The sequence below is a fragment of the Serinus canaria genome, chromosome 2 (genome assembly GCF_022539315.1).
Source record: "Serinus canaria isolate serCan28SL12 chromosome 2, serCan2020, whole genome shotgun sequence".
Lineage (NCBI taxonomy): Eukaryota > Metazoa > Chordata > Aves > Passeriformes > Fringillidae > Serinus > Serinus canaria.
Window position 1 is genome coordinate 133,751,812 of NC_066315.1, and position 17,163 is coordinate 133,768,974.

Sequence of the window (17,163 nt, forward strand, 5' to 3'; positions counted from 1 at the left end):
AGTAGAGGAGCAAACACAACATACTTTTCCATAAAAGCCTAAAAGAGAAGCTCTAACAAGTCAAACCAATAGTTTAATATTCTCTCTCCAACCATGGCAAATACTGTGTAATATCTGAGCCATTATCTGCTGTCCAGTCATCTCACATTCCCTCAGCATCTGCAATCACTGGATCAGGGATGGTTACTGTATTTACCTATACACTTACCCAGTCATGTATTAGGTTATAGCTGTGAGAGGTTACATACAGGCCTCTCATCATCTGTTTATTGACCTTAAGTCCTTGAATTTCTCTTTAACACTCTCTAGAGAGAAAATATCTGACCACAAAATAAATTACTAGGATCAGCCTTAGAGCTAGAAATCACATGCCCTAGCCAAGAGAATATGCAGACTAGAAGAGATTTATGGTAGAAAACTTCACTGCTCCTGCTGAAGCCAGGCTATAGCATAATAAGGAACATGAGGCCAAAAGGAGAGCACCAGGCCATGACAGAGAAATCCTGTGGCTGCACTCCATGTCCCTGAGAGTTTTCATGTACCTACCACAAGACAATGAAATAAAGGACTGAAATAATTCTGGAGCAAATATCTGGACCCCCTTTGCACTTGTGGTCCTTAACTTCTGCAGATGGCAACCAAGTTCGCTCAGAAACAGAAAGCAAAGAGTCTCACTGCAGTTTCTGACCAAAAAAAAAAAAAATTAAAACAAAAAGAGGATATCAGGGAAAAAAAATAAAACCAAACAACCCCAACTAAACCCCCAAAACTCTTATCCTTCTCATAAAGGCACGTTAAAGTCTGAGGGGAAGTTAAGAAACAGTTGAAAGACGTGTTTGCTTTCTTGACCTGAATTTCTATTTTGAAAATAGAAGCTCACAGCGGTAGAGCAAACGAGCCTCAGTTTTACTGTTTATTCATTTGTAGTCTATGCACTGTTAGTTAGCTTCATCAGTACTGCCTAATTAAAATCAAGTGTGACACGAGTGTCACTGAAGACATAATTTGAAAACAAGGAGGCTGGAAGCGTTTTTCCTGCTGGCACAACCACAGATATATTTCTGGTCCTTAAAGAAAATATACAGCTTCACCAGGGTTGAACACATATGTTTATTAGACATAAACAGAACTAGTTTGCATTTTAAAAAATCAGTTGAAGTCTGGAAGAGTTTGGCAATGGACTAAAGGCTGGGCTCACTTCGGATGCTCTCTCTAGTCACACTTCTCTTAAAGTTTTTCTCTTCTGAGAGGAACTGCACTTCAAATACGGGTCTGCTCTTCTCCCAGATGTCCTGCAGATCAGGCTGCTGTAATACTTCCTCAAGTTAATGTCCTTTCCTCAGTCCTGAGGCTGAGGCTTCTCATAGTTTCAAAAGAAACGATGCCAGGTTCAGCACAGGGCTTTCGGTAAAGAACTAAACAAAAAGCTGACAGTGGTTTCTGGGTTACACTTTCAGAAGGGTACATTTTGTTCTTCTTGGTGTCAGTCCAAAATAACTTCAGTCTAGAGCTTACTGGAATTCATGCTGGCTTACACCACTGGACGTGAAAGTGGACTGGTGTCCAAAGACAAATACATTTTGTTGGTGAAGAGAGAGAGTTTGAACTCAAAACTCTCATACCCTCTGGTAAGTGGTAGCATCAGCCTTCAGCAGCATCACCCACTTAAAAAAGCATGAAACTCGTGCCAGAAATATCTGGATATTTTTATTCTATATTCTGTTTCATCAGCATAAAAAAGCTGAAGCCCTGAATTTGATTTTAATCTGTCTGGAAAAGATCTGTCTTCTCATTTTATGAGGCTTCAATCAGGATTTTAGCAATATATTTGTTTAAAAAAGTTGACATGGCACTTAATTGATCTTTGGTTTGTTTTTAGCTAACATGGATGAAAATCTACGGTTTTTTTCTGCTCTGCAGTTTTCTGTAATTCCCACTGATAAATGAAGACACATCATGTAAGCTCTATAACTATTCACTATTCTTTTGCTGACATCTTCATATTGAGCATACAGGTGTCAGAGAACAATTTCCTTATACTGACATTTGTTATATGGAAGGTTTGCATTAGCATAGTGTGGAATGCAACATTGTTTTTTTCCCCCCAGGAATAAACAAAGAGACATATAACAATAATTTCTCACTAACAAGAGTAGCTGAAATGCTATAAAGACGAGTCAACCAAAAAATAATTGCTTTAAAGATACACCTGGAGTATGTTTTTTCTATTTTGTTTTCTTTGGTTTTGTTTTAATTTAGAAACAGATATTAGGAGGCCAGGATAAGCTAAGGCAAACTGAGAATAGAGAGATCCTAAGTACACAGTGCACTATGCAATTGTCTTTTCTGGGACATGTGAATAAGATACAAAATAATGTATGGTTTTGAAAAAGCACTTTCTACTCATCATAGCAATGTAACAACATTTTAAAACCAATGACTACAGCATATAAAGTTCTTTGTCCTCCTAATTTGAATCTTTTGTAGTTTAAAATAAATTTGCAATAGTTTATCGTCAAACCAGGGCATAAAAGCCTTGTGAACACAAAAGTTACATTGCTCTGAAACCTTCTGCTATTTGAGAGAAACAGATTCAAACAGCAGTAACAGCTATGAAAGGGGGGAAAAGGTGGCATTTGTACCTGGTCAGTTGCTTACCAGAAAAGAACTACGATCTTTGTAAGTCCACTTCTGATCAAATTTAAAGGAAATAAGAGCCACAGTGGGCACAGGCTGCTTTTATGCTACTCAGCTTTGGAAACCTGATCTTCACTTTATCAAGAAACAGAATCTGAGGATAACTTCAAGGTAGCCCCGTTTCAAGCAAATATTTCAACTAGCTGATCTGTCAAGGTCATAGATTCATCAAATCATAGAATATCTCAAGATGGAAAAGACCCATATGGATCACTGAGTCCAATCCCTGCTCCTCACAGGAGTACCTGAAACAAAACCATACTACTAAGAGCACTGTCCAGACACTCCTTGAACTCTGACAGGCTTGGTGCCATGACCACTTCCCTGAGGAGCCTGTGACCAAACACCTTCTTAGTGCAAAGCCTTTTCCTAATGTCCTTTCCAACCTCCAAAGTGTGATCCTACAAAACCCAGGGCTATGAACACACTGACAGGGTCCACCATGCAAAGGCAGGATGCCCAGACAAAGGAGGAGCTACAGAGGGCTGCTTAGGGATAATTTTTTTCACTCCACACTCCCAAAAAAACTCTTGGTGTGAAGGTGACTGGGACAGGAGAAATCAATGTACAGCTAATGCTCAGAGTTTTTTCAAACAAAACAGTTGTATGGAAAACCCTCACATTTTTTACTCCAGTGGAAGAAAATCTGCATCTCCCCATCTTCTGCAATTTTTCTACATGTATGAAATTCCAAAAGAATATGCTATTTGAATTTAAAAGGACCAAAAATATTTTACTCAGGAGCTTGTGACACCATTTTATTGTATTTTGTAGCATTCTTTCCATGACATGCCTAATACAATACTTGTAACCACTACTGAAAGGCTTGTATGAGGGCATTAACTGAACTTACAGCCTAATTTGATAACCAGTAAGCAAACAGACAGCTACAGTTCTCATTTTCTTTCTTTTTTTGTTTGAAGTGAGCATTTTATGTCCAAAATAGCATCCCAGGATTACAGCAATCTTACTGTCTGTAACTTTATTATGTTCTAGGTAAATATAAACATACAGTGAAAACCTCATGGCTGAGTGGAAGTTCACAAGCAGTTTGCTGGAACATTCATGTGTGTCTAACATATGTACATTTTGGTAGTAACACTTGTCATAACTAAATGCAGATATATTTGTGCTTACAGATGCTTTATTTCCCTAGTTTATTTGAAAAGCATATAACCCATAAAACTAAAACTGGAATTTGTGGGAGTTTTCTAAAGTATATGTCAAAAAGAGGTTTGTGGAGATCTGGGGTCTGTTTTGCTGCTTCATTTTTTGGTGTAGGTCGTATGAAAGTTTTAGGTCTAAAAGTGAAATAATTTCCCTTAAGTGACAGGCATACCTGTCAGGTATCCAAAAATCACCTTGAATGCTAGCCCAATAAGGCTAGATTACCAAATTACATATCCTGTGCCATTTTAATGGCCTACACAGAACATTGTCTCTACCTCTCCCCCCAAAAAATGTCCCAAAGCAAACAACAGCTGCAGAATAAATTTGTTAAGCTTCTACAAATAATCAGCAATACTGGGGAATTGGTGTTTTCTATGCTTTTGAATGGTTGACCTTCATTACATGACCTTTATTTTGTTTCTCTCTGACTGCATTAGGACTAACTGAAATTAAACACTGCATTACATTGGGAGGGAAAAAAAAAAAAAAAAGCAAGTAAAAATATCCCAAACTACACATACAGTCTTAGATACCAAGAACTTTACAAGTAATTTCTCTCCTGACATTCAAAATTTCTATCATCATCAAGCCTCATCTTAAAAACCATTCAACTTCTTTTTCTGAGACAAAATACATGGGGCCTGAAACAGAAGTACTGAATTGCAGAAAGAATTTGTGGATTACTAGTCTGGCAATTAAACTTCAGAGCTGACACTCCATGGTGAGGGTCAGTGCAAGGTAGTTCTGCAAATGAGTGTGCCTTGCAAATGAGAAAAAAAAATCCAGTTTGTAACTATTGAGGAACATGAGAAGATAGTTAAAACACAGCAAAAAGTAAACATTTACTGGATTATTTAAAGTACATTACTAGAACCAACAGAACATACCTTTAAACATGTATAAAGTATTATACATAAAAATGCATAGATGTACAGTAAATATGTTCATTTATATGTAGACAGAGTAATATGTACACACAGTCTGTTGTGCTTGGGTGAGTCTGAGCACTGAATCCTGCAGCACGTTGTCTCAAAGCAGTTTTATTACACAACTGTGTCACTGTAGCAGGTGTGAGAACAATGTAGATTACCACTCAGGAGGTAATTCATATCCATTTACTCTTGAAATGTACAAATTCAGGAAACAAAGGCCATAAATCTAATTGTACCTACACGTCCAAGACTTCCTTTCCCCCCTGTTTATTTAAATATGCACAAGTCCACCTACTGGTGCTGTGTAGGTTTCTTTCCTTGCCAACATGTTGAGCAGGCATTCAGAGCAATGTCGCTGATGCACTTCAGGACCACTTCCACTGATCCAACTCAGTGCACTCCTGACCTTGAAGTTTTCAGGTCAAAAATGAGAGGAAAATATAAAATAAAAAATATATAAATAAAACAAACAAGCTTGTGGGTTTTATTTTCACAAGTTATTTGCCACCAATACTGTCAAAGCAGCTGAATTGTAGTGCATCCATGGGCAGGAGCATATAGCAGCTTTTGTGCACTTTGCAAAAAAAATACATTAAGGAAAATCAAGTCTTTACTGGCTTGTTTTATCTGTTGCTAAAAAGATGCTGTGCTGCTTCTGAGCCCTTTCCATCAAATTTTTTTTCTTCTTTTTTTTGTCCTTCGTTTTTGCTGGCCTTCTCCCTAAAAAAAAAAAAAAAAAAGGAAAAACAAATAATGAGTCAAGTAAAGAATCCAGAAGTGACAAAAAAACCCAATAAAAACAACTCAGTGGTACAGAAATTATCAATAGGGACTGCAATGGTAATGCTGGCTAAAGAGCTTCAATCATCAGTGAAAACAGAAGTTTTCAGTGTGTTACAAAAGGAAGCAGGATCCCTGACTGTCATCACTTGTCCACAGGCACAATTTTTCTGGTATGAGTAACCATGTTGATGCAGGTTTCACTTTTGGCAGGGTAAGTTACACAAGCAACGTTATGCAAGTGCCCAAGGCCCAGAGCCAAATGAGAATGCAGGCTCCTTACCCACTGGAAGCTGGATATACGCCTTAGACCCTTGTGTAAATTTGCTTGAGTGAGTAATCCTATTTAAGTCATGTCCAACACATCTGTGATTTCAATGAGAAATTTGACATTACAGCCCAAGAACTTGATGGGATGACATCCTACCTGCTTTGGCAGAGACAGTACCAGAACTGTTGATATTGCTTATTAGTACTTTGTGCCTAATTCTCACAGTATATAACTGTGCAGAAACAAAAATTTAAAAACATGCTTGTACTATTGAAAATTCACTGGAAAATAAACAAATTGGGAAATCACCATCAATTCAGAAAAAAAAAAAAAAGTTTACAAGATTTTGAATGAGAAAGTTTTTCCTGTTTAGATATAATAATAAATCAGTGCCCTTTGGTTATCTCAGTAAAGATAGCATGGACAGAAAAAATGTCAGATACAAAGGCCCTCATTGAGCAGTGCATTACCTTTTAAGTATATGCTTAAATCCTATCAAGTCTAGTAGGATTTAAGGAGACGACCAAATGTTGTCGGATGTGAGAATGGTCTGGATTTTCTTGGCAGTATCATATACTAAAATATGTGATCAATGGTAAAAAAATAAGGTTATTAAACTCTAGAAGCGCCAACTTTATAAACTTTCAGGAGCACTTAATGAACTTAAGAAGACAGTAAAAAGAAATTTGATTAGCAGATTATACAAAAATGTGAAAATGCATTTTTAATCTACATTGTCAGTACATTATTTACTGGGAAAAATGTTTGCCAGTCTGGTTTTGACTTATTCCTTATTTTTTCTTAATTAAAAAGAACCAAACCGGTGCAAAGAGTTTTTCTTTATTTAATAATAACACTGAATAAATCTGATTATAAAATTATCAAAATTTATGATTAATTAAAAATATGTACAAACTTCAGGTTGCACATTTGTAATACACTTTCTAGACTACTGTTCTCCAGGAATTATTGGAGTACTTGTATATGAAATAGGACAGGACATTAAGGTAATGAGCACATGAGTTTAGTCCATATTGAAAATCATAAGGGTCCTTGGAGTTTACTTCTGCTTCTCATTAAAGTCTGGCATTAAAGTTACTGTGGCATTTTGCCATTTTAAATCTAGTTAATCCTACACAATAAATCCTCAGTCCAACCAAGCATTAATCAAAGCAGCTTTTAAGTTAAAACTCTTTACTAACAGTGTATCTAATGACGAGGCACGCCTAATGAGGGCAGAGGGAAGGAACACTTGACACAAAATGCCATTACAATAAGGTGGTTTGAATTACAGAAATTTCAATATAATTTTTTATGTAATTCTACTGGTTGCTATATTTTAAGGCATCAGAACTTGCATGAATGTCTTGTTCAACACTGTGTTCTAACTTGCACTTTCAATATGCTATTTTTTTTTTTAATCCAAATCTTTGAAATGCTTATTAAGGAGGAGTAGATGAGGGAAAATGATATGAGAAAAGTGACCAATTCTGCTGGTCAATTGATTTTCACAAGGCCAGCAGAATCAACAGGAGCTTTGATGGAAATTTGCTTCCCAGTTTGCTCAGTGATCTTTTACCTTCTGGAGTTTTTCACCAAACAAACCGATCAGTAAAAGAAATACAAACTTCAGTCAGTGTCTCATCTAGTTTCTCTATGACCTCCTCCAGAGAACTAGATTAATTGCTTACCATAAGTTTAAGGTAATGAAAGATCCTCTTATTTTTCCACTAAAAACCTGTGAGTTGAGCTGATAAAATAACACAGAGCACAGTTGTTATCTCTATCTAAACCTTAGAAAGTAGCTCCTGCAATACAAACATCAAACCAAATTGCCACACTCCCCATATGACATCCTTAAAATAGAAATGAATGGGACTGGAGCTCAATGATTTGATGTCCCTGTGCAACAAGCACATTGCAATGCTTCTACTGCTCTGCAGCAACTGTCTCTCTCCCTGCTTTTTCATTCCAAGGGACATAAATTAACTTCTACCTGTTCTGTGGGCTAGTCACCCATGCAGAGGCAGCATCCCTGAGCCATTCATAAAGGATAGTTTAGGAGCTCTTTGGCTGCTCACTGTATCTCAAATTGCCCTATTGTACAGATTAAGATTCATTATTTTCAGGACAATAATTAACCACACAGAGAAAATCTGGATGATTTGGTGATGCTGAGTCCCAAATTCCACATGCCATTTTAACCAGAAAACTGAATATAAAAGGTATTTTTTGGGTAACCATCAGTTCCCATACTGTTAGTAAAATGTAACAGAGATTAGAGATTAGTAAGAAAAAACTGATTATGAAGACTAGAGTTCAAACAAAGTATGCTGCTGAAGTCCCCTGATATGCATAACAACTTTTATTAAATGCAGACTTCAATTACAGTGTTTATTTTATCAACAGAAGTATCTCCTGAAAATCTTGCTACAGACATCTTTTGAAGAACATGATGTTTATCCTCTGAGAGAGTCTGGGAGCCAAGCTATCCCATTTCCCTTACTGGAGGGCAGTGGGACAAGGACAGGCAATGGGGAGACTGTTCCCTGGGGCTAGGATGGCAGCAGCCACCTCTGCTCTGTGTCATGGGTCAGGTTGTGTGCAGGTTGTGTGCACAACCTTCCCCACACCTTGCCACACTCTCTTCCTGCTCCTTAGAGCAAGAGCCCTGACCCCAGGTTTGTCTCCCCATAGGAAGCAGCAGGGCTCTGCCATGCTTGGCTCTGCTGTGCAGTTGAAAAGGAGAGGAATTTTTTAGCAGCACTCTATTACAGTCCAGAACCTGCTGTAGCATAAAAAAGGTAATTCCTGACTGAGCAAATGAGGAGAGGGAGCGAAAGGACTCTGCCTCTTTATAGTCCTTTTATCATCATCAAAACCAGGCTGCAATATTATTGTACAGAACAGAAAGTGACAATACAAGAGAACTGGAGAGGGATTTCGTACAAGGAAGGGCATGTGGTGATAGGGCAGGAAAAAACAGCTTCAAACTGAAGGAGGGTTGGTTAGGATTAGATATCAGGAAGGAATTCTTTACTATGAGGGTAGTGAGGCACTATTCTTTACTGTGAGCGTAGTATGGAACAGGTTGCCCAGAGAAGTTGTGCCTGCCCCACCCCTGGAAGTGCTCACAGCCAAGGATGGATGAATCTTTGAGCAACCCAGTCTAGTAGAAGGTGTCCCTGCCCATGCACGGAGTTTGGAAGTAAATGATCTGTAAGGTCCAACCCAAACCATTCTATGGTTATATGAATATCTGAGATATTAAGTCTGATCCAATTACCCTATAAACCTCTCCTGATCAGAAGCAGTATCCAAGCAAGCAAACAATCCATTGTAACTGCCAAGAATCCACAGTCAGCACTGGTCTTTTAAATGACATTACATCCTTCCTAGTGGAAGGATGCTCATCTGCTTGTCATCTGGCAGATGGCAGGGCACGTTGTTTCTGCTTTCCAGGTTATAGGTCTCCAGATCAGGCCTCATCTTCAATCTTTGTTTTATGACTGCTGTTTTTTCTTTTTAAGATTTTGATGCTAGCAGCAAAGGGAGCAAATACAAATAATTCATGCTAAGTGCAGGATATCTGAGCACTGTTCAGATATACATCATACTGTATTCTTATATTTTTTTTGACTGTGTTTTCCCTTGCATACAAACTAGGTAACTAGCTTTTTGTTGGAAAGCATTTTTTATCTCTGACTGTCTAAAAACAGGCTCCTCAATTTCTGTTATCAAAGTCAGCTCTGAACACGATTTACATAATTTGTTTAATTCTCTATAAAGCCACATGTATACACTGAATCTATAGGGCCCAAGAAAGATGTGAAATGTAGCTGAATTCAGTGTTCAACTTCCTACTAAAAAAGAAGCCTTGGAAGCCTAATGTTTCATTCTATATCTCACATTTCTGCATAGATTATTTCTGCAGAAGCAGTACTGTAATAGAAATGCTTTATTCCAATTTTTAAAAATTCACTTTTTGCAATTTTCTTTTTAAATTAATGATTAGTAAGTCTTTATTCTTTAAGTAATTTATCCCAATAGGTTGTATCTTTACAGTGTTATTCATTAAACTTTTGTTTGGACAACTTAGTTCTGGTAGGTATCTGGGCAACTAATATGCTATGCAATGAAATATTATCATGTATTTTAATGGCAACATTAAATGTTAATGGTCCAATATAGGTTATCATGCAATTATAACATGCATTCCTGAAAAAACATTATTTAGGCTAATAAGCCCAGCAATTGTCCATACACCAAAGAGTAACAGCTACAAAAAAAAAACCTCTAAAAACAACCTTAAACTGGATCTTGATGGGTTATTTTCCTTCATTTTATGTTGCTTTTGTACCATTTTATCAGTGTTCTTCCTACAATCCCTGCACTTGTGCTCAGTTTTCTGGGTTGTCTCATACCTCAAGCTGAAAGATGCTTGGAAATATACTGTGTATTCCTTCTGCATGGACCCACCAGGCCAGTTGGGGATACACATTACCTGGTTCAGAAGGAGCCTATATCACCTTCTGACAGCTGCAAAGGCAGCTTTCTCCAGACAGAATTTGGGCATCCATTCCTAACACTCAGGGCAGTCCTGGCCCTCCAGAGTTAAAAGGCACCAAAGGTATTCACAGGGACTCCCTGGCACATTTCTTGACATTCTTGACTCAGCCAGACAGCACCAGTTCAGTGTCTGAACTGTCCTTCACCTGGTGTGTAAACACTGCTGCAGGTACTGCTGCCCTAAGGAATCCCGTGCTGGGGGAGTTTCAGCAGAGAAAGTGTGGAATACAGCCACATGAGGGCAGCAAATTTAAAACATTTAATAAAAGGGATGAGCAAAACAACCATCTGCAGTTTTATTTCACAGTGTAATTTCAGCAGTCTTACACACAAATCATCATATTAGAGCTACCAGAATGCTTAATACTCTCTTCCTTATTTAAAACACTTTTCTCTTCTATTGATGATTACTGAATGATGGGATTTAGATGTCTGGGCCTTTTTCCCTTCCATGGATATTCATGCACAGAACTTTCACCACTAGTAGCAAGGGACAGGGGAATCCTAAGATAAGAGCAGATCCTGCTAAATGCTCCTTTTAGTCTTTCCTCCCCTTTTACTTGCCCTTTAAAGAGATAAATGCTGCATGTTTGTACATGATGCTCCTACAGCTGCAGTTCTACCACAGACCTCAAGTGTGGCAGCATTTCATCCATGTGGAAAGCCAGAAAAGTTATTATCAAGACATATCACTGAAGAATGGCAACATCAGGGAACTAATGACAGCAGTGGAAAGCTGGTAGATACTCAATGATAAATCAGTCCACAAGATCAACTCAAGAGAAAGATGGCAGATCACGGAATCATAGAATAGAATCATTAAGGTTGGAAAGGTCATCTAAGATCATCAAGTCCAACCACCAGCAAAGCACCACCACCATGTTTGCCACTAAACCATGTCACAGTCACAGAATCACAGAACCATTTAGGTTCTGGAAAATACCTCTAAGATTGAGTACAATCAATCACCAGCTTGCCAAGTAGATCACAGCACTAAGTGTCATGTCCAGTGTTTTCTTGAACACTTACAGCAATGGTGACTCCACCACCTCCTTATTTAACAACCTTTTCTGTGAATAAATTCTTTCTGATGTCCAGCCTGAACCTCCCCTGGCACAACTTGAGGCGATGTCTTCTAATCCTGTCTCTGGCTGCAGGGGAGAAGAGCCCGACCTCCACGTGGCTCCAGCCTCCTTCCAGGTAGTTGCAGAGAGCAATAAGGTCTCTCTAGATCCTCCCCTTCTCCAGGGGAAACACTCCCAGCTGCCTCAGCCATTCTTCATGTCAGCTTCTGGAGGAGCCCCCTCTGGCAGAGCACTGGTCATGCACAGACCCACAAATGCCTCAGCACTTACTTTGCATGTGCACCACACATCGAGCTACGCAGAAACACTGACTGCAAAAATCCAAAAACCAAGCAAACAATTCAGGCCAGAAATTATTCCCAGAAATAATTCATTTCCCAGGGCTTTCAGTTAAAAATTCTGGATACTGAAACTGCCAGAGAAATGCACAAATTGTTAAGAAATCTTGTAAACACACAGTCAATGGAAAAAAAATTCCTCACTGCTACAGAGTCATCCTCTTCCTAAAGCATGATTTACAAACCGACACTGACAAGTGGCCCAGAAGAAGAGGATATACAGAGCTTTAATAACTTTGCAAACCACAACCCATGGGCATATCTACCAATCTCACTTGCTACTGAATTCATGACAGTTTTCCTAAACTAGTCTGCAGTTGTGGATTTTTTTAATGCCATAACATTTGGGCTGAAATTGGCTGTGCTCAATACATGCTTTAGGAGGAAATTTGGAAGAAATCAGCCAAAGTAAATTATTTTTTTGGACAAGGAGTGAAAGACATTTCATCTTGGATGGTGACACAGGAAAAGAAATAAGGTTTAGGAGATGCAACAGAAAGGGTCAAGTGTCGGAAACCACTTCCTCATTTTCCTGGGTGAATTTCTGATGTCATTTGACAAAGTCTTGTGAACAGGTGTTTGCCTCTGAAGACACCAGGGAGGGAAGGGATGGAATGATCACACAGGGTACATCAGCTGCCCACGATACCATTTCAAATGCCCAAGGACCAGAATGTGTAAAGGTGGGTTATTAAACATTTGCAAAGCAATGAAACATGGCAACAATGGACATCACAAAAAGTAAGGAATTCTTGAATCATTCTTTCTTCATTTGCAAGAGTTATATAATGTTCAGCAAATGAGGTCTTACAGGTCTTAGAACAAATGCTGAATAAGGATACAAAAAACCCCTAAGGTAATTAAAGCCATCATCAAAACAGATAAAAATATGAAGCAAATGAAGGTACTTCTTCAGCTTTGAAATCCCTGAGTTTGCAAGCTCACTGGTCTTCTTTTAGTCTTTTTTGGTGTAATACTGGTAGCTAATGGTGTAAATATATATTCCCAGTCTAATGAAATTAATAATAAACTAAGAATTGGAATTCACTTATGCAAACACAGAGTTTGATGTTTTGCATGCATTCTTGTCTATTTGATGCCAGCTTTCCTGATAAAATCAGAAAAATTTCTGTCTTAAGTAAACTTTGCAGTTCTACACAAACCATTACAAAAGTACTCAGTGCAAAGCTGATCTGAATGATATCTTACTCAGTTCCTGACACCCAGAATCCTGATTTATTTATTTATTTACAACTGAATAATGTCACAACTTTAAATAAATTATTATATCTATCCCAACCAGCACTTAGTGTTGTATATACTTGATGTTTGCACATATTAGACATCAGCTACTGAGATGAAAGTTAATTTAAAAGATTCAAAGACTAATTCTTCAACTAAAAGGAATATTCAAATATCTCAAGCTCCTGCATCTAAATCCTGCTAGATTTTTGTTTTGGTATTTCCATTAAGAAATTAAAGGTATTACTACTTAGGACAAGAATAAGCAAAGTGAGGTATTTTTTTCCTCCCAAACTGCCCATCTATTTTCATCTGGCCTGAATACAAACTAACTAAGCAATACTATATAATCTGATGTTCTTTCCTTCTGGACAATATGGTCTAATCAGACATTGTCATCTGTTTAAGAAATACTGATTCCTACATAAGGAATGAATTCACATGTCACAGCCTATTGAAAGCTCAGTAGTTTTTTCCTTCAACTTTAGGGCAAATTAACTGGGAAAAGAGTCATCTTACACTGCTGAAATGCAATGCATTTCCCACAGTGCAGTTTTCCAGCATACACAGTAGATGGCAGTGAGATATGAACTGAAAACTGCTTGCTCTCACAACATTGCCAGGAATATTATTTTTTATTTGTAGAGGTACATATTCATAAAAGAATTTGGAAAGTGAAAGAATAAAAATACACAAACACACTCAGAGAAGAAAGCAGGAGTAAGCACTCTTGGGGTAGAGGAAAACCAGTAAACCCAAGGGGACATGGAAACCACAAAACTCTCATAGAAGACCCCATGTATAGCTGAATACACAGAAGCTCAAATGTTGGGTCCCACTGTCCTCTCAGTCACAGTTCCATGAAAACAGGGGAGTCTCCATGCAGCCAAAATGTTTGTCTAATGTAAATTTAGCTCAGAATTCCAACAATACGAATATCAGTTGCACGCAGGGCACTCACCATTCTTATCTCAGTCAACACCATGTCAGATCAGATACTTTGCAAGCAGAGCCAAGAAAAATATTTACAATGGAAGGTTTGGGATTATTTATTTTCCCTCTTTTTACAGAGAAATATAAAGCAAATTTCAAAATAATAAAAAAAAATTAAACACTGTCAAGAGTATGCATACACATGTAAATACATTCTAACTCTACAGGCAACATTTATAGCTAACAATTAATTGGCTTGAACTTCTCTAGGCTTGACTAGATACTTGACTAGATACTAATCTGACTTTAAACTCCTTCTGCTCACTATTTCAAAATGGATTCTTTATTTTTCTTCTTGTTTCCAAGTGAATTTAATTAATTGTATTTTTAATGCATCATATTGAGAATAAAAAATTAATTTTATTGCAGCAACATTTATTTTTTGGCACCCCCAAGGTTTAATTTCATACTGGAAATTGCATTTTATTCAACTAAGGGTTTCTTAGAGAGAGAAAGATTATACTGAGAAACAAAGGTTTTTTAGAGATATTTTTTCTTCTGTGGAATGCTATTTAGTTATGAAGAGTTAGTCCTTTTTAAATTCCCTTCAAAGATTCAGGTCAAGAACTGAGGAATAAATTTGTTTCAGGATTATTTTATTTTATCTTATTTTATTCCTTTTTTATAATTGAAAGAGCTCAGAAATTATTTTTATTATCCCTCATGCCCCTCCTTAAGTCTTGCACAGTAGATCTTATAGATGTTCAGGAAGAGGCTTAATTAACACCTGACAACAAATTAAAGAATAGTCCAGCAGGAAGACTCCTTCTGAATAATAACTGAAAGTGCATATGAATGTGTTATTTCTAATATGGTGTAAAATTATTGCCTCATTCTTCTCATGTAGTGAAGAGTGTACCAGGTGTGCACCTGCACTGCTGCCTGGCACTCACTGGGTTTATGTTGTCAGGGTGCTCAGGATGTTCCAGTGCCTGCCTGAATTTGGTCAGGCAGTCTCTGTTTATCCATAACTCCACCAATGAATACAGTGCACACCTTTCCCTTCTCCACAGACATTGGATCAGACCAATGATCCAAATTTAGCTTTGATTTCCTTTTAATTTCCCTTTACCTGTACCCACACACTGTGACCACAGACTTCTCTGTAGTCATGCTAGGCCTGCATTATTAAATTCAGCAGTGCTAGAGAACATCTCCAGACCCCACCTCCCTGGTCTGAACTTTGGTCTGGGTCAGCCCTGTCCTTCCCAGAGAGGCAGCACAGGCCAGGCTGCTCCTGCAGGCATCTCCATGGCTTGGGAGCTCTGAGCCAACCAACGTGGATGTGTCCCAAGCTGTGCCAGGCAACAGCCCAGACCCCTCAGTGAACTCCTGTAGAGACAGTGCCTGTCCTGAGCTCTGGCCAGGCAGGAGGTACAGGATGCTCTGAGGCACATGGCTTTATCCCAAAATGTGTTACAGTCACTTTCTTGCTTGCTCAATGAGAAGCACTTTCCCAGACTGTGGGGCCCCAGTAATTCATACCTGCATAGCTTTTCAGAGTCTGCAGATTAAATAATAAATGCATAGGCAAATCAGATAATACTTGTCTCTTTCAGGATGCCTACACTTTACATTAATATGATTAAAAACATGTTTCATTGTTTAAAACTTAAGATGAGGCAGTGATTACAAACGAGACTTGGGGCCAAGAGAACCTTTAGTGGCATTTCTTACATAAACACGAGAAATGAAACATCCATTTCATATGCTGTTGAGGCTACTAACTTGTTGAAGAAATTTGTCCAGTCTAAATCCAAAGGCAAGAGGAGATGGAGGGTCCAATACTTTGGTAATTATTCCAGCAGTTAATCATTCCACCACCAAAATTTCTGTCTAGTTCCTGACTTGAATTTTATTATGCAGGTGTTATTTCTTATTATTCCCTTCTGTCCTAGATCAGACTGTAGATAAATATTTGTTTATCATCTGAGAAGTTAAACACGTGGCAGATTTTCTGCACCTTTCTTTACAGTTTATTTTTTAGTCGTCACATAATTATTTTGTCCTAGGGTGACTGTTATCCCCATTCGTGTGTATGTAATTTATGCTGGATTTTATGTTCTGTGCCTTCAAGACTGGCAGAGTGAGAGTTTTGTTTTGGGCCTCCTATCAGCTACTCGGCGGGACATACAGATAGCACCAGAGCATGTTGCGGCTTCTCTGCTTTTTTGCCCTGCTTTTTTGCTCTCGCTCTTGCTTCTGCTTCGCTTCTGCTTTGCTTGCTCTTGCTTCTTTCCCCCCTTCTCATTAGTTACTTTAGCTAAACAGTCCAAATTCCTTTCTGGACTGTTCCCCCCCCCACCCCCACCCCGTTTGGACCTGCTGACTGCTCCGGACTGGGATTCAGAACACCGAGAGAGAGAGGTTACACCTTGTGGCTGCAGCAGCTGCCTCAGCACCGGAGGGACTGACAACAGCAAACCCCCAGGAGAGACTTTTCTGAATTTGTCATCTTTCTCAGAGCAGTGGAAGAGTGGTGTCATCCGGTATTGCTCATTGTGTGTGCTGGGGGGTGCTGTGCTTATCAAATAAACAGGTTCTTTCCACCTCTCTCCGAGGAATTCTTCCTGAACCAATTGGGGAAGGGGCCTGTGGGTTTGCTTTTGGAGAAGCCCTTTTTGGGGATTCTCTCCAAATTTGCCCTAAACCAGGACATATTTTTTACTTGTACTTGCAGTTTCTAACTGAACTGTTTTTCCAATATCTTCTATAAAATACAGGTCTCAATCTGGATGTCAGAATTCTGAGATTGATTTTGCTCCTTCCTTATTACCAAAGTTATACAGAAAGGAATTGCAATTGAAATTTTCCCTATATATTGTAGTGGACTCAAATGATTTCTTTTGAGAAACACCATTTTTGGATGCCATTCCTCATCCTGCAGCTATGCTTTCCTAGTTCTATAAATCTTGAATTCTGCAGAATAACTTTACATTTAACTATATGAAGAGTAATTGTTATTGTTTTACAAAGTAATCTACATTTTTCGTTGGGTCTACTCTATAATATAGTTTACCATTATCCTCAGATTATTTCTTTTTCTAAAAGGTGTTTATATCACTGACTAAAACAATAAGTAATGC

At 38.3% G+C, this 17,163-nt stretch overlaps 1 protein-coding gene across 2 annotated transcripts in view; it reads right to left on the reverse strand.

The window, feature by feature from the left end:
- Positions 1-1,091: 1,091 nt before the first annotated feature.
- Positions 1,092-17,163, reverse strand: part of RSPO2 (R-spondin 2) — a 103,350-nt gene continuing 87,278 nt past the window's right edge. For both annotated transcript variants that reach the window (XM_050970469.1, XM_050970468.1), the window contains exon 5: positions 1,092-5,519. In XM_050970469.1, coding sequence (XP_050826426.1) covers positions 5,410-5,519 — 110 coding nt within the window. In that variant the 3' untranslated portion in view covers positions 1,092-5,409. The remainder of the gene's footprint in view (positions 5,520-17,163) is intronic.